Genomic DNA, 17,143 nt, shown 5'->3' with positions numbered 1-17,143 from the left:
GATCATAGGGTCATAACAGCTAATGGTCTCTCCAGTCTGTATTCCCCTGGCAGCTGTGGTCACACACGCAGATGCATGACTTCAAAAAGCAGGTGATGTTTTGAATTCGCAGTTCTTACAGTGAGGAAAGGGCTTAAGAATTCTGAGTGGTCATTTGTGTTCCTGGGCCATCTTCAGTGCTGGGTTTCAGCTGCAGTCTCATGTTCCTGTCTATCTCAGTTGGTCCTGGATCCCTGGGAGGCAGGCAGGTGTTTTTCCACTCAACTCTGTTTCCAGACAGCATCTTACAGCCCTCCAGTGGCAGCGATGATGCCAAGCTTGTTTGTTTGTTTGTTTTAAGGAACACTTGGTAAGAAACCCATAAATTTCCCTTAGTTATTGTGGGCAAGCAGACTTGCCTGTCTTGAAATAGTCAGTGTTGTTTTTTGTTTTGTTTTGAGGGAGAAAGAGAGCACAGTGGGGAGGGGGGCAGAGGGGGAGAGAGAGAATCTTAAGCAGACTCGGTGCTGAGCGCGGAGCCTGACACAGGGCTCAATCTCACGACCCTGAGACCCGAGCCAAAATCAAGAGTTGGACGCTTAACCCACTGAGCCACCCAGGTGCCCAAAATATTTAATGTTTTAGAACATTGTAAATGGAACATTTACTAGGTGGAGGGAAAGCCAGGGGGATTAAAAGTTCTCCGTTGTATAAATTGGCCGACTGTTGTAATGGGTCACAAACTGTGGAGTCATTCTTGAATCTTTTTCCTCTCATATCGCACATCCAGCCCATCAGCACATCTGATCATTTTTGACTTTGGACGTATATCTGGATTCTGATCGATTCTGACACTGCTGTCGTTACTAGTCTAATGCAAGCCACCACCTCTCTCTGGGTTATTGTAATAAACTCCTTTGATTGACTTATAGTCCTGTTTTCTATACAGCTGTCAGCGATCATGCATCAAGGAAGTCTGATCACGTCAGTCCACTTCAGATGCTGTGCTGTCTTTCCATCTCCCTGAGAGTAAAATACTTACGTCCAAGAGCCGCCATGTGATCTGGCTCTGGTCTCTTTGTCCTTGTCTCCTCCTGTGCTCTCCCTCGCTCACCACATTTCAGCTCTTCTCTTGTTCTTGAACATGTCAAACCCCCATGTCAACCCCAGGGCACTGACACTTGCTTTCTTCATCTGAGAGTGCTCTTCCTGCAGCCATCCTCCTGACTTGCTCTATCACTTCCGTTTCCTTTAGGCTTTTGCTTAACCATTGCCTTCTTTCTGAGGCTTTTTCTAGTATCAAGTATAAGGTAGCACTTCTTGTGTCCCTCATCCCTTGCTTTACTTTGTCCCATTGCACTTGTCACTGTGTAATACATTATATATCTATGTTTTATTGCCTTCCTCCTTTCACAAGAGGGCAAACTTCAGGAGATTAAGGCTGTGGTCTGTCTTGTTCATGCCTCCATTCCTGGTATTCAGAATAGGTCTTGAGACCCAGTAGGCACTCAGTTAATATTTGTACAAATGAATGGCTATTGATTTCATGAACAGTCATGGTGTGCAAATACTTCCTTCTCTGAAATTGATCATAGGTTATGTTGAGGAATCTTTAGTTCAATTATATTAGCATATCAAAAGTAAAGGTCCATCTAGACTTTGTTAGATTCTGTTACTAATCTTTTACACAGCCCTTAGGTAGTAATCCCTAGGATAATCAGTCCTTTATGTTACTAATGAATATGCCTACTGCTAAATCTAGTGGTCAGACAATATTGTCTCTTTTTGGTTTTTGTTTGTTTTTTCACTTTTTTGATTCTTACAGTAGTTGGCATACATTCCTGAAAACCTCAAGAACTGGTTTGAGGGAATTGCTATTTTATTTATATTCTAGCATAATTATAAGAAAGTGGTGATTTTGTTTTCTCTAATCCCTGCCCCCCCCCCCGCTTTTTTTTTTTTTTTTTTCCTTTTTCCAATCTGGAATGCTCTACTTTGAGCAAAGCTATATCTAGGTCAGGGCAGTTCTCTAAGGAATACTGCTTAGCACAGTGCTAAGATCAAGACAGACAGTAAACGTTTGTTATTGGAAAGAATAAAAGCACCTTGGTGTGAAGAGCAGGCAGAAGCTAGTATAATAACTAGCTTTGCCCAAGACACTTAGCCTAAGGGAAGATCAGTATTTGATTTGGAATATTGTGACTTATCAAAGCATATTCCCTGTGTCTAAGGACACACACGTTGCATAGCCAAATATCAGTGATGCTTGTAATCTATTTTATTGTGTTTGGATTATCTGTATCACTGTTTATCTGCATTGGCATGGTTAATTAAGAATAAACTGAATGTTACTATTAATTCTCATACTTATTCATGACTGTTTACTTCCTATTAGTAAATGAGGCCCTCGGGAGCTAGACAATACTTCTAGGCTGTAAGAGAACCATTTGTTTAGATGCAGCCATCATATGTTTAAGTCCAACAGATGCAATTAATTGCCAGTTTCAAATTATTTTCCTGAGAAACTGAGATATATGCTGAGAGCAAGGTAGAAGCCACAGACACTTTGGCCTAATTTATAAAGTTATGACCTACAAAGTGAAACAAGTCAGAGAAGGACAGATAGCATGTGATTTCACTCATGTGGAATTTAAGGGACAAAACAAAATGAAAAAAGAAAGAAAAGAGGAAGAAAAACAGGCTCTTAAATACAGAGAACTAACTGGTGGTTGCCAGGAGGGAGGTGGGGGAGGGGATGGGTGAAATAGGTAAAGGGGATTAAAAGTACACTTACCTTGATGAGCGCTGAGCAACATATGGAAGTTTTGAAGCATATTGTACACATGGAACTAATAGAACACTGTTGATTATATGTCAATAAAAATTGAAAGAAAATTAAAAAAAACTAAGTTGGGTTTCTTTTCAATAAAAATATGACCTACATTTCAAACTACATGATTTATGTAGATTAATATAAACAAACAAAAAACATTGTGTTGTTTACTTGGCAGGAGTATCTTGTGTGAAACTAATGATCACAAGTAATAACCAATGGAAGGTTTGTTGTTGTTCCTGAAAATATAAATTATCCTAGTGCAGTCTGGATCTGTTCGTGTAGATATAAAATGGAGACATTTTCATGTGTTTTAGTTTCTAATGATGCTGGGGAAGTTGGGTAAATATTTCTTCCTGATCCATGGGAACTATTACCTGGGGACTATGTAATTGTCCTAAAGCATTGTTGAATGAGTTTAAATAAATACTTTGGCCTTGGTCATTAAAGACAAATGTGTTTAGTAGTTTGGAGAGTGAGGGAAAAATAAAGATAATTTAAAAATTATGGCTCATTATAAAATAACTTAGGGTTCATGTTTGAATGGGAGCAAGTCTAATCTGGAGACCTAGACCAAGATCTAGAGATCTTGAATCCATAATGGAGTAATTCTTTCCACACCTTAGATCTGAGATACTACCCCAGTTTTCCAAGCTTGAGCTCTGCTTATTCTTTCCTTCTTCTTCCTTCTTGATAATTTTTCCTACCTGGAATTCAGCCTGTTTTGTTTTGTTCTTTTTGCCTTGATAATCACTTGTTTTTTGCCAGCCCATTTTCTTGCCTCATAGATAGAGTTGTACCTCAGGATTTGTCCTATTTCTTCTCCTTTCACATTAAACATTTATCTACTTCCATGGATCTTCTTTTGTGTACGTTACCTTCATTCACGCATTGCTGTCCACCTGGATGCTCATGCTAGGGCACTGAAAACCTGAGGTGGTTCTGTTAATAAAATGGAATCTTCTACCTTCTTTGCTCAAGTCATTGTACTAAGCTAACTTTTATTCTGATAATTTATATTTTTTTGTGAATACCTGTCAAACATATTTAAAACTTCAGCTGTTTTTTCCGTCACTTAAGGTCTTGACTCTTCAGATATGCTTTTGTTTCCATTTTCATTGTACTTCAATCCTCTCTTGCCTTAGTCCTGATCCTCCCCAGGCTTTCAATTTGGTCTACCTATCATCATACTAATCATGTCATTTCCTTGCTAAGAATCCTGAGTTTTTGTTTTTGTTTTTTTTTTCCTTCCCTCTGTAAAAATGTTTGGAGGCAAAATTCCATACAGGTACTGCAGAAGCTCTATCCATATTTCCTATTTCCTCTTGAGTTCAAAATTATCAATATGCTTATCTATAAGTTAGTCTCTGAGCAGATGTTGGTTCTTTCTGCCTTTGTTCTTGTGTTTTTCTCTGCTTAGAGTCATAAAGTTCTGCTCTTCCTTCACCAAACTCCAGTTTTGTCTTTTCAAATGCTGCTCATTCCAAGACCTAGCGCAAATACTTCTTTTCATAGTGCTGAGAACAGTTGTCTGGGTTAAAACATTTGATTCTCCTAATTTTAATACTAACCTGCTGTATGACCTTCAGCAAATGACTTACTTCCATTGAACTGACTCATATTTTATTTGATATCATTTGTATGACATTTATAGTATTCTGTGTTCTATGTTCATATATAACTTGACTTACAACTTTGATTGCTCTTTGGGGACTATATCAGAGTCCTGTGTCTGTAACACAGTGTGTTATACATAGTTGAAGGTCACTTAGCTTTTGTGGAGGGAGAAAACCAAATTTTAATTTACCAAATGAGATGCTATTGTTACTGTAGTGAGAATGGAAGGATGAGTGAATATCAAGTCAGCGTACTCTTAAGTAGAGTAGGCTCTAAGTAACAGAAGTAAGATTTTCTGGGCCTTTGAGCAACTTAATTGCCAGATAAAATCTGTTAACTCATGTCAGTATTACTTCTATTAAAAGAGAAAATCCAATCTCATGAATAATCTATAAGAGTGCTTCTTAAATATTAACATGGATTCAAATCACCTGGGGATCTTCTTAAACTGAAGATTCTGATTCATCAGGTCCTGAGTGGGGCCTGAGATTTTGCATTCTAATAAGCTCCGAGGTGGGGGCCAGTAGTATTGATTACAGAACACCTGGGTAGTGTTATTTCTTTTCTCTTACAGAATTGGGCCATAGGGCTCTCACTGCAGTAGCATTTAGATTGTGGTAGTGGGAAAGAATCTGTAAATTATGTGTTACAGGGAAAATAGATCCTTTGCCCATGTTTCTGTGCCTGTATAATTTATATGAGTATGGATGTATGTATTTTCTCCTGTCTTCATTTTCAGAGGAGAGAAATGACTGGATCAGCATACTATTAAATGCACTGAAATCACAATCCCCTGCCTTGCAGTCTCAAGCAGCTGCTGCACCTGAGAAATGTGGATATCTTGAACTGAGAGGGTATAAAGCCAAAATTTTTACTGTGTTAAGTGGAAACAGCGTGTGGCTTTGCAAAAATGAACAGGTGAGCTCTGTTACAGTAATTGCAAATTGCGGTGCTTTGATTACATTAACAACTGTGGCTTTTTTAGACTTATTGTTTTTACTTATAGCGCCTTGCTTTTGCCTTGAGTACTGCACCAAATGTAACAAAGAAAGAGTTGTTTTGTTGAATTTTCTCAGTTCCTCAGTGACAGGAAAGTAATCTACATCAAATTTGAAGCTAGACATCACCTTTTTAAGGGACTGGGAAAATAAAATCTTGAAAATAATTTTTGAAGGGTATTCTTTAGCTGTAGTGTTATAACACTATATGAGGTAACAATCAACCAATTAACCATTACAGCTGTTGATGAAATAGGCACAGTTCTGCACCTGTTGTGTTTCTTTTGTAATAGAAAATTATAAGAGTAGGCACAGGTAACATGTTTTCTTGAGTTTCCAGCATTTTTTTTTTTTAAAGTAGATATGTTGCTTGCCGAGGAAATAATTCACTGTAGGCAAGTGGTTCATATATGCACATACATACACATGCACCACATATAAATGAAGTAGACTTGAGTTGTTGACTTACTGAATTTGGTTAATATTAGAAAGACTTAGTAGAGAAGTTCAGTGTTTTGAGGAGACTGGTATTAAAGTTCTAACAAATTCTGTTAACTTTATTTGATTCTGTAGACTTCCCTTTCTCTAACATATCTGATTTTTATTTTATTTTATATATTTTTTAAAGATTTTATTTATTTGAGAGAGAAAGCACGTGCATGCATGCACACACACAAGCAGGGAGAGGGGCAGAGGGAGAGGGAGAAGCAGACTCCCCACTGAGCAGGGAGCTAGATGTGGGGCTCGATCCCAGGACCCTGAGATCATGACCTGAGCTGACTGAGCCACCCAGGTGCCCCTAGCATATCTGGCTTTCAATATGTATAAGAAAATACCCCTTTTGGGGAATGAATTCTTAATCTTTTAGTCTAGAATATACTAGATGCTTAGTAATTTGTGGAATTGCATGGTGTGCTTTGGATATCTGATCTAAGATGAACTCATTAATGACATATAATGAATTATGATAGGCTGGGATATAAATGCTGACTGTTTTCATAACAAATACAGATGTCAACTCAAAACAAACATTAGTTTCAAAAATATTAACTATAGATCTTTAAAACATCTTCTGAACTTCAGTGTGATCTTATTGATTATATTTTTTGGATAAGATTTCTTAGCCAGTTAACTGTGGAAGGCATCATTGAGCATTGTTGGCATATTAATAACTTGGATAGTTAACATATTCCTCAAGAATAGTAGGGATGTAAAGCTTATGATGTGTATGAACTGATTGAACATTTTCAGTCTGAAGTGAGATGATTAAAACTTTTCTCATTGGAATGGAGTTTAAAAATGCATAATTTGCATTTATTGGTATGTAAGTTACTCTGCCAGATTAATTGAGGTATTCATTTTTTACTTGCACGGATTTGATGGACTTCACATTATTAGTTTCATCGCTTCCGTTAGCTAGATTGTCTGAGTTTGTTATTCTCCCAAAATAGATGTTTTTTTAAAGTTTTATTAACATTCTCTGATTAGAAAGAAATTGTATGAAATTATTGCTTTAATATTAGTAATTGAACATAAAAAGCATAAGAATGACTATCATCTGGTGAGTACCAGGTATTGTGCTAATTAATTTATAGACATTTCCTTTTAATTTTGCCCACAAATGCAGGAGGAAGATCTTCTCCTCCATGTTTTATAGATGAGGAAAATGAAGATTGAGTAAGGATTGTAGATAGTCATGCATAACAAAACCAGAACTTTATGACTCTAAGTGTAGCATCTTAGCAACTATACCAAACTTTCTTTTTAAAGTGTATGCTGAAAATTTCTGGCCTGTGACCTTTTAGAAATAGCCTAAGCTTCTTTCCTTGAATAACTTAGCTGCTTAGGAGGTTCAGAGTATAAGTGTGTATTGAGTAATACACATTCTACCAGGTGAGGCATTCTGCAAGTGGGTGCGCTTGCTTAGGACTCAAGTCCTGTCTTCCAGGAAGAAAAGTCTGACAAGACCATTGTTTGTGATGGATGACGAACCCAGTGCTTTATTAGGCTTATGCAGGAGTTGTAGAGAAGTGCAAAAAAGGGCAACTATTGAAGTCTGGAGATTAGAAACACTTCCACATACACAAGTAATGAATACATTCTCCTTAAAAGTTAAAGCATTAATGCTGGACCCCTCCTCATCTTTTGAGACATAAACCTACTTTCAGTGCATGTATATTTCAGGTCCTTTTCTATGCATTAACATGCCTTTATATATACCCTTAAAAAGTACATACTGTTGCTTGTGTATGTGTTATTTTAAAAAATTTTTTATCATTTTATATGGAGCTGGGTCTTAAGGGACTTGATCTTGAGTCAAGTCTTAAAAAACTAGTTGGCTCAGGACTGGAGTTAAATTAAGGAAGGCCTTCTATGTTTAGGCCCTAACTTATCATTCCAGTTTTATCTGTGTTTACATCCTGGTGTATGCCTTTCTCTCTAGAGGAAAGTTGCCTATTGGTTTTTCACATGGTTGAGCAGATTGTGTGAAGAACTTGGGTGATGTGCTAAATGGGGAGTCTTTCTCCTGAATGCAGGGGGCTTTAAGCTTGCATTTAAGAAAAGCACTAAAAGGTAATCATTCAGTGCTACTTCTAAAAGTTTTATATATACAACACATTAGGTAATTTTGTGCTTTTTTTAAATATGGAAAAAAAATTACTTATAAAAATGTAAGAGGTGTTATCCCTGAAGCTAATATAACATACCAATCATACTTCTATAGTAAAAAAATAAAAAAAAGTAAGAGGTGTTAGCTTTGAACTTCTGTATCTAAATTTGCGTTGGATCTAATTGAGTTCCATGCATCAAAGCTAAACTATTTTCAGTTTTAAAAATTAAAAAAAAAAATAGTGAATTTATTGCCCACATAATTTGTAGTGTGAATAGAATAAAAAATAAGGAAAATTGACCTACACTACCCTAAATATGAATTATTTTCATTCTTCTTGCTTCTGTTGATGCATAGTTTTACAAATTTACTTTGGAGGTCACTCCAGAGAGAGGAAACAAGTAATGGATAAAGGTGGAAAGGTAGCATATATTGAAGAGTTACTTAAAAGGAAGTTCCAACATTCATTTAGAGCAAAGACGATTGGACAGAGCTAGCAGTTCCGGGTTTTCATTCTTTCTCTGCTACTAATTGACTCAGGTAATTAAGTTAATGTCTTTAGGTTTAAATGGCGTCATGTAAAGAAGAGAGATGGCTTACTATTCCTAAGGCCATTATGTAAATTGCATGTTAAAATTCCAGATATCTGGGCTCGTTTCAGACTGCGGACTTGGAATTTCTGGGGATAGAATGTTGGAATCCACATTTATATAAGGCCTCCACATGTATCAGAAACTACATACAGTGAAACACTGCTCTAAGGGTATTTTTTTTTTCTTTAAAAAATGATAAGCATCTAGGTAAAGAGAGCAAGATATTTATGGAGTTGGAAAATGTGTAAAAATAGCCTTCAGCAGCATTGAATTCATCATCCTGCAACTTGGGACTATCATACCTCTTTTTGTGATTAACTTTCATTTGAAAATGATCTTTTCCCTCATCGAACATTTTTAAATGTGCCAACATTTAAGTGCAAAGTTAAGATAATCATGATTAGTAGTAATACATTTTGAAATTTTGAAGAACTGTTACTAATTGTGCATAGTTCTGAACTATAGCTACTGTTTTTTTTTTTTTGCGCTAAGATCTCAATTTTTAAATTAAATTGAATTCTACAGTATCATTTAATCCCTTTTTCTTAACGTAGACTTTTATTGCCAGAGTATGATCTAGTGCAAACATTAGATTCCATTTGCAAACTCAGCATAAAGGGGACAATGTTTGGAAAACAGTTTGAAACTGTTATTTCTCATACATTCCTTCAACTCTGTCTGTCTGGAAGTGTACTCTAATTTTGTGGATTATTGTTAATCTTTTCCAGAGCTTTTTCTCTACTTCCAGAAAGTGTCCTTAAGATTCTGTGTCAAGCATCCCTACAAATATATTTTCAGTAATTCTTTCACCTTTTTCTAAATCTGTCCCTTCTACTGAATCAGTAACTAAGTTAAAATAGCTGTTAGAACAGGCTATCATAATTATCGCCTTTGCTTGTTTTTGAAATTCCTTCTTTTTTAAGAGAAATGGTATGATGATAGCTGGGGGGATGCCAATCTGCATCTCCTTATGGACACTTCACTGACAGCTCTGAACTCTATGGAATTAACATGGACTTTTTGTTTTCCCAATTGCTTGGTTCAAAGATTCATTTTTTTCTTTCATCTCTGTCTTTCCCTTTCATTCATTAGTAGATTATAGGACCTGAAATTTGCAGTAGTTCTCTACTGAGTAGGAGAGACGCCTTAGGGAATATCATGTCCCCTCCCCCTGCCCTTGCCCAATAGGTTGTAAAAAGTTGAAAAGAACTATGAAGAGATATGTAGAAACATTTGTAAGAAAGGAGTTTGGCAATGTAGAAACAGACACAAATTCTCTACCTAATTACTCAGTTGCAAAACACTGTGGTGCTGTTATCACATAAATTACACGCCATCCCTTTATTTAACACCATCTCACAAACGCAGTGTTTAATTTTTACAAATATTGTTCTCATGTTTTACATACCTGCAGTATAATTATGATAGTTTTTCTCCAGTGTTACTTGAACTTGTTTAAAATGAGTTGTGTTTCAGTTTATACCGCTTATACTACATACAATTCCCTGTGTTTCTCTATTCATCCATTTTACAAAATGGATTTTTATTGGACACCTTCTCATTTCTGGGCACTGCTCTAGGCTCTAGGGTATAGCAGTGACCAAAAGATGCCTTCTGTTTAGGGTCTCACCTTCCACTGTGGGTATCGCACATTGTGCTAAATAAGTGGACTTCTGGTGGCTTTCTGTATGTAGCCTTTTCTTCCTTTCTGATTATTATTATTATTATTATTATTTTTTTTTTTTGGCATGGACTTTTATGACCTTTTCCTAAAGAATTGTTTACATTTTAAATGCTGTTAGCTACATGAACTAGGTACCAGCTTGATTTTAACCGTAAACGTGTTGTAATTCTATATTCTCAAATTAATGGTGTGATAGTTTATTCACTGTTAGGTCTTCAGGAGTTTCAGGCCCGTAGCTGACACTCAGTAAACATTTTGCAGGATGAAGCTTGTTGAATGAGCGGTCATTTACAGCTGTTTTTCTTGTCTATAGAGCTTACCATTTTTTGTTTTTAAATTTGTTTTTAAGTTACTCTCTTTTCTGTGAATTGTCTCTTGATTTTCTTTTTCCTTTTATTTATTGGGATTTTATTGTTTTTCCTGACAATTTCTTTAAGCTCTTCATATAATAAAGATAATTAATCATCAGGTCATTTTCTGTAACTGCTTTTCTGAGCTATCGCTTACTTTTCATTCTTCAGTTAATTTTTATTGTGTAGAAATTTTATTATAATTAAACTGCTTTTTATTTCAAAGCTTATAGATTTTCTATATTCTGGCAAATAATTATTTTATAAATTTATTTGCCTTGATGATGTGGATGTAGTACATAACCCAATATTTAAAATTTCAAATGAAATAATAAAATCTGAATGTACACTGAAGTATATGTAGTGTTACATACATGGTATTGCTATTTGAATGAAATTTCTGCAAATGGATGTGAGGCACATTTAAGATAATTGGCTTTGGTTTCCATTTGTTAGGTTGTTCCGACAGCCAGCCTCCCCCATTTATTTTTTTTTTTATCTTTTTTTGTGATAAGTTTTTTTCAGGATCATGTTAGTATTAGTGAATTTGTTACAACCAGATGTCTTGCTTGGTGGGTCTGTGTATCCATTTAATGATAATTGTGGCATTGAGGATTTAACTATATAAATTTACTTGATTAAACATTTTCAAATCAGGGTATAACAAGAGACTCGTTCCCCCTCGTTCCCCCTCCATAATGTTCCCGGTGTCTGGCACGGGAATGAAACTCTAATAGAATTTAAATAGACCTCATAGGGCTGTGGGTTGAGTAGCAAAGAAAGAAGCAGCAGGATGTAGGTGGTGGCCTCAGATTCTCTGGGTTCTGTATCTGGCCAAACTCTGCATCTGGTGTTTCCCCGGAAATGTGGTGCCAATGTCATACAATGCCACATCTGTTTTCAACAAATGTTTAAGCACCAAGTTCTTAAATTTCTGGCATGGAAACCTGGCATCCAGTATTTCCAAAAATAGGTTTGAGATTTCAGCAAATTTGGGGTTAACAAACCCTTCTTTAAATTTCCCGGTTAGGAATCAAACTTTTATACTTTTATTTTGCTCTTCCGCCATGTAGTTTCAAAATGTAGTTTTAACCACGTTCTGTTGTTACAAATTCATACAAATAACCCATTTCAGCATCTTGGTAAATATTTACCATTCATTCTAAACCGAGTATATACTATAGAATCATTGGTGTGAATACTTTCAGTCCTTATAAATAAAATGGAGATACTTTTATTGAAGACAGATTCTGGGTTTAGAACTCATAAATGAAAGAATGGTCTGTTTCTATTAGACCCTTCATTTATGTGGCACTCAATTTTTACAACTGTGCTGTAGAAGGTAGATATTACTGTGTTTTTATAAAGGAGGAAGTTGAGGTCTAGATAAAGTAAGTAACTTGGTAGTAGTCGGAGAGCCAGTAAATGGCTTAGCCAGGATTCTCCCCCAGGTCTGACTCCCGACATGGTGACGACCACCTTCTCAGGTTGTCCAGATCTGTTCGCCAAGCAGTACCATTGTTACGGTAGTGCTGATGGAGGGATTCATGCTTTCTGAGATCCCACATTCTGTGATAGCAAATTAAATGTAAGATATTGTTCTTTCTATAGTAATATTCTACCCGCTGAATCTTCATGCTCCTGTTTTTTTCTACCCAGCTTATAGCATTTTAAGTGTCGAAAAGTGTGGCTTGTCCCTGACTTGTGCCTATTTTTCAAAATGAGACTATTACAATCAGATTGTAGTTAAAGGGTAATTTATTTTTTAACATTTGCCTTCCACCCCATTTTTATTTTTTATTTTTTTTTTCCACGCCATTTTTAAAAATTTATATATGCTTGCTAGTTATCTTAAATATGTGTTTTCTTGTAATTAACTTTTTCATAGATAATATGTTCACTTGGTTTCAAATCCAAGAGGTAGAAACTAAGAAGAATGATAACAGTTGCCAACTAGGTCTATGTAGCACTCATTGCCTGCCTGGTGTTCTTCTAAGCATATTTAATGGGTTGATTTAATCCTCCCCACCCTGAAGAAGTGTTGGTAGTACTGTTCTCTCCATCCTGCAAATAAGTGAACTGAAGCCAGAGAGGTGTACCTGATCAAGCTGGTCTGGGTTTTGTCAATGATCTGGTCAAGTTTCACTTCCTTTGGAAAGTCTACTAGAGGTCTTAATGATTTCAAATGATTTTTGTATAATCACTGCATGCCTTTTCTTGTGCTCTACAGAAGGCAGAAGCAACTGTTGGTATCCTGATATTTAAGTATTGCAGACTCATCCTGTCTAGATTCTACAGCTGGTTCTGCTGTCTGATTCAGTTTTTCTCAACATTGGCTGCATATGAGAATCACAGGGTTGTAGTTTTGCTTTTTAACTGGAGATTCTTAAACTCTGCTTTCTACTTCAGGGGATAAGAATCTCAGGGTCGGAGGGAGCATTGAGGAATTAGATATATTCTTAGTATATTCTAAATGCAGTCTGAAAAATTGGCTTAATGTCACCACAAATATTTTTAATAAGAAACACAGTTGTTTCATATTTAAAAGCTCTCAAGAGCATGGACATTTATTTTGTTACTCTGCTGTACATTTTACAGTCCATTTGTGCCAATGAATTCAGTAGATACTCTAATTACTCAAAACCATATGGCCATGACCAGCAACTGATAAATGGGTTACAGTTTTCTTCCAGGCTAAAAAAAAATCATTTTTGCCTTGTTCGAAAGAAATTTGGGGTCTATAGCCCACCCTCACTTATTTTTTCACAGAAATTGCAGCTTTATATGTAGACATTTCACAACTTGCTTGTAGAAATGAGGGGCCACCAGTTCAGGTCAGAGCCTGGATAAGGCTCATCAGTATCCATAAAACACTGTTACTCTTGCCATTTGCTAGTCTGATGGATTGAGTAGGTATCTGCCCTTCCTAACACACAGTACCTGCAAGCCAGACGCTCATCAGAGAATATAACTTGGCATAGAAGGTAATAGTGCATACCCGGCTCTTGTCAGGTCTCCCATTATGGAGAACTGTTGGAAGGACATGCAGTCTGTTCTAGAGTTACTATTGTATCAGGTCGGGCCATCAGATAGCTGTTTTTGAAATATCCTACCTTGCCTGACATATGGTAGCTACACTTGTGAGCATAGCACAATTTATAGGATTGTGGAATCACTATGTTTGCACACTCAAAACTAATGTTACTTTGTGAACTATACTTCAACTAAAAAACAAACAAACAAACAAAAAACCCCACAAAAACAATACAAAAGAACCCCCTGCTTTATTTCTTCATTTATAAAAGAGAGCTTGAGTTTCTGGTCACTTGCTTTGGAAGTTTCTCCAACAATTGTTATCCAGCAAGAACACTGATATGGACAATTGAGAATTTTTTTTTTTTTAATTGTAGTAAGTAAGTATAACACTGAACCTATTTGATTCTCCTTGTCCATATAGATCACATTAAGTATTGTTTTATAGATGAGTTTGCCATACGAAGTGGAAGTATATTACGTTTTTCTAATTATTTTGCAACACTTAGCATGTCAGTGCATCTTCTCTTTTATATTATTGACTCTCAGTTTCTATCTTGTTTCTCCTAACATAACAAGCTATTTGTACTTTCATAGGAAAAAAAAAATCAAATTGACGATACGTTTTATAAATGCATCATTTCCTTATTCTAACTTAACATCTTATGTTAAAAATATGAAGAGAGGCTTTTCTGCAATTTATGAATGAAAACTCTGGATACTTTTACAAGTGGGGGAAATTTGTTACTTTTTTATTTCACTTAATTTATTAGGAATGCTTTAGTAGCAAATGACAAAAACCCAAAGGATCGCTTAAATAGGGATTTGTTTTAACAAATCTCTTGGTGTAGGCAGCAGAGAGCTGATGCCACCAGGGAACAAGGTTCTTCCTATCTTTTTTTTCTCACTCTGGCATCCTTAGGTACAAGAATTTGTTCTCAGGCTTTTCATTTCGAGGATTCTAACAGCTTCTGTGCTCCGATGTTATTTCCTGAGAAGATGGAATGACAAGGGGTTAAAGTCTTTCTTCTTCCAAGATTTGTTCCCTCCCCCAAAATCCTACCCCAGGAATTTTTTATATTTTATTGACCAAAACTAAGACATATGACCCCTTCTAGCTTGCAAGGGAGATGGGAAAATAGTACTTCTACTTTTAGCCTGTTGAGAGAAGGCCTGTGAACTTTCACAGTCTCTGCCAGAAGTATTCTTATTGAAAATGGACCAATATTTTTTGTAGTCTGTCTTTAGTATGGCTACTTTTTATAGTCAATTTGAATTTCGGAATTCAGAGCACATTTAATCTGAACCTGTTTACATGGATAAATTAATCTTTTGAAGTAGAGAATAATTATATTTTTAAGGTGTTGAGATTATTTGATAAATCAAATTCCCAAACCTTTATGATTAGATAACAGTATTTCAAACTTTAATGCTTTTAGAAGGTAGACCTTGTAGCCTTTTGAACAGTTTCTAATTTTGGTGGGACAAACTGAACAGAGGGGCTATAGGTATTGAACAAATGGCACTTTTCATACCAAAATTGCATTAAAGGAGCTTAAGAATTTAATTGAAGGAATAGGAAAGTAATAAAATATTGGGAATGAAATAAAATTATAAAATAAGTAATGCTTTTGTTTGAGAGTAAATGAGAAAAATAATGTGACAGAGCAGAGGTCACATCACAGAGTAAAACAAAGAATAATCATCTTGGGTTTCAGTCACTTTCTGCCACATACAACTAGCCGCGCTAAGTGACTTTCATTTCTTTGGGCCTCAGTTTCCTCTACTTTCTTATAAGTAGTAGTTATAGCAACCTCACAGTGTCATTTGACTCCCCTACTTAGAAATTGCTAGGCACGTGCTAAGGCTAGTTAACTCTTCGTTTCCTTTGCTGAATAGATAAGGATGAAAAAGTGCCTCACTTAGGAAAGCAAGCATATACAGTTGACAGTCTGTGTCCTAGTCAACTTAACATTTCATGTGAAAGAAGTCTGTACTTGATCAGTAGCCCAGCTGTCCAGCTTGCAATGGGACTGGATCGAGAGTGCCTACCTAAAATAAGAAAACCACTGTCAATCCATTTTTAATGACTTATTTAATTCTACATGTATATGTGTAGTAAAATTTAGTAGGATATAATGGATTTTAAAGAATATAATTGTACTTGCAAAATCCATATTTTTGTTTCTTTATAATGTTGTTACATATTTTTTTCTCCCAACTAGGATTTTAAGAGTGGACTTGGTATTACCATAATTCCTATGAATGTAGCAAATGTAAAGCAAGTGGACCGAACTGTAAAACAGTCTTTTGAAATAATCACTCCCTACAGGAGTTTTAGGTAAGCTATATTTAAACTTTTGTGTTTGTGTTATTCCAAGAAAGCTTGTGCGATCTACTTTTACATTGCTAGTGGTGGTTTTATTTCTTATAGATCACATAATAAAATCATGTTCATTGTTTTCTATATTATCTAATTTATTAACCGGTATGTAAAAACACCTCATAAAAAAGTGACTTGAATTATCACACAACCTGCAGAGTTACTAATTTTATGAGATTTGGGATGTTTCTTTTCTTAATACCTTTTTTTCTTAGTACGCTTGATAAATATATTAATTTTTTATCAACAAGTATATGAAAAATTCCTTCACATTTTGAAGGAATGAAGAATACTACATTGTCTTTAAACTGTATTTTAATTTACCTTCTTTTAGCCTACTCAGATGTAGTCTTCCTTTAAAATCAGTTCCTGATTACAGTTGCTCCATAATGATTTCCTAAAAGGAACTCCTGGCTGAAATAATGGTGATGGATCTCATGGCACTTATTCATCAAATATTTTAACAGTTTATAATATGTTTTGTGTTACGGTAATCTAGTAATTACTTCATATGACAATGAGAAAGAAAACTTCAAGTTCCTAATATGTTTTAATAATCTATAATAACTCCATAGCTTTGGTACACAGAAGAGGCATTAAGTCAGTATCTGTGAGTTCACCCACATTAATTCATTTGTTACAAATAATCAGCATATCACAGGGTAGTATGCAGGTCAGAGGCAATTGTCCAGAGGCCTTTGAAGGACTAACAGTTACTTAGCAATTTCAAAAATACTCCCAAGTCTGGTATTCATTTCATCTGTCAGATGTGTCTGCTGGCTCAAATTTTGAGGAAAAAATAATCACCTAAAGATTAACAAACTTTATTTTCACATAGGCAGATTCAAGCCTCAACTGAAAATGTAGACATTGGCTGAGCTGTTTTTACTCATAGTATTTCTGACACAAAATATGTGGTGGGCTTTTTCCTCACACCAACCAATTCTCCATGTCTCCAGATCCCAAGCGGGTGTTGGGATTCAGTCCTATTCCGACAGCAGCTACTTGGCGTGAGCATTAGACCCCACAAGTTTAAGGGCTCAATCCCACAAAGCTGCCTTC

The 17,143-nt window shown here is 35.8% G+C and overlaps 1 protein-coding gene across 1 annotated transcript in view; it reads left to right on the top strand.

Annotated features, from left to right (window-relative positions):
* Window positions 1–17,143, top strand: part of ARAP2 (ArfGAP with RhoGAP domain, ankyrin repeat and PH domain 2) — a 217,157-nt gene that overhangs the window by 46,694 nt on the left and 153,320 nt on the right. The window contains exons 9-10 of the mRNA XM_064584359.1: window positions 5,169–5,347; window positions 15,924–16,039. Of these exons, the coding sequence (XP_064440429.1) occupies window positions 5,169–5,347; window positions 15,924–16,039 (295 nt within the window). The remainder of the gene's footprint in view (window positions 1–5,168; window positions 5,348–15,923; window positions 16,040–17,143) is intronic.

The sequence above is a fragment of the Mirounga angustirostris genome, unplaced genomic scaffold (assembly GCF_029215605.1).
Source record: "Mirounga angustirostris isolate CCGP_5_RB_7025 unplaced genomic scaffold, mMirAng1.0.hap1 SCAF_2, whole genome shotgun sequence".
NCBI lineage: Eukaryota > Metazoa > Chordata > Mammalia > Carnivora > Phocidae > Mirounga > Mirounga angustirostris.
This window is presented reverse-complemented; position numbering and strand designations above follow the sequence as displayed.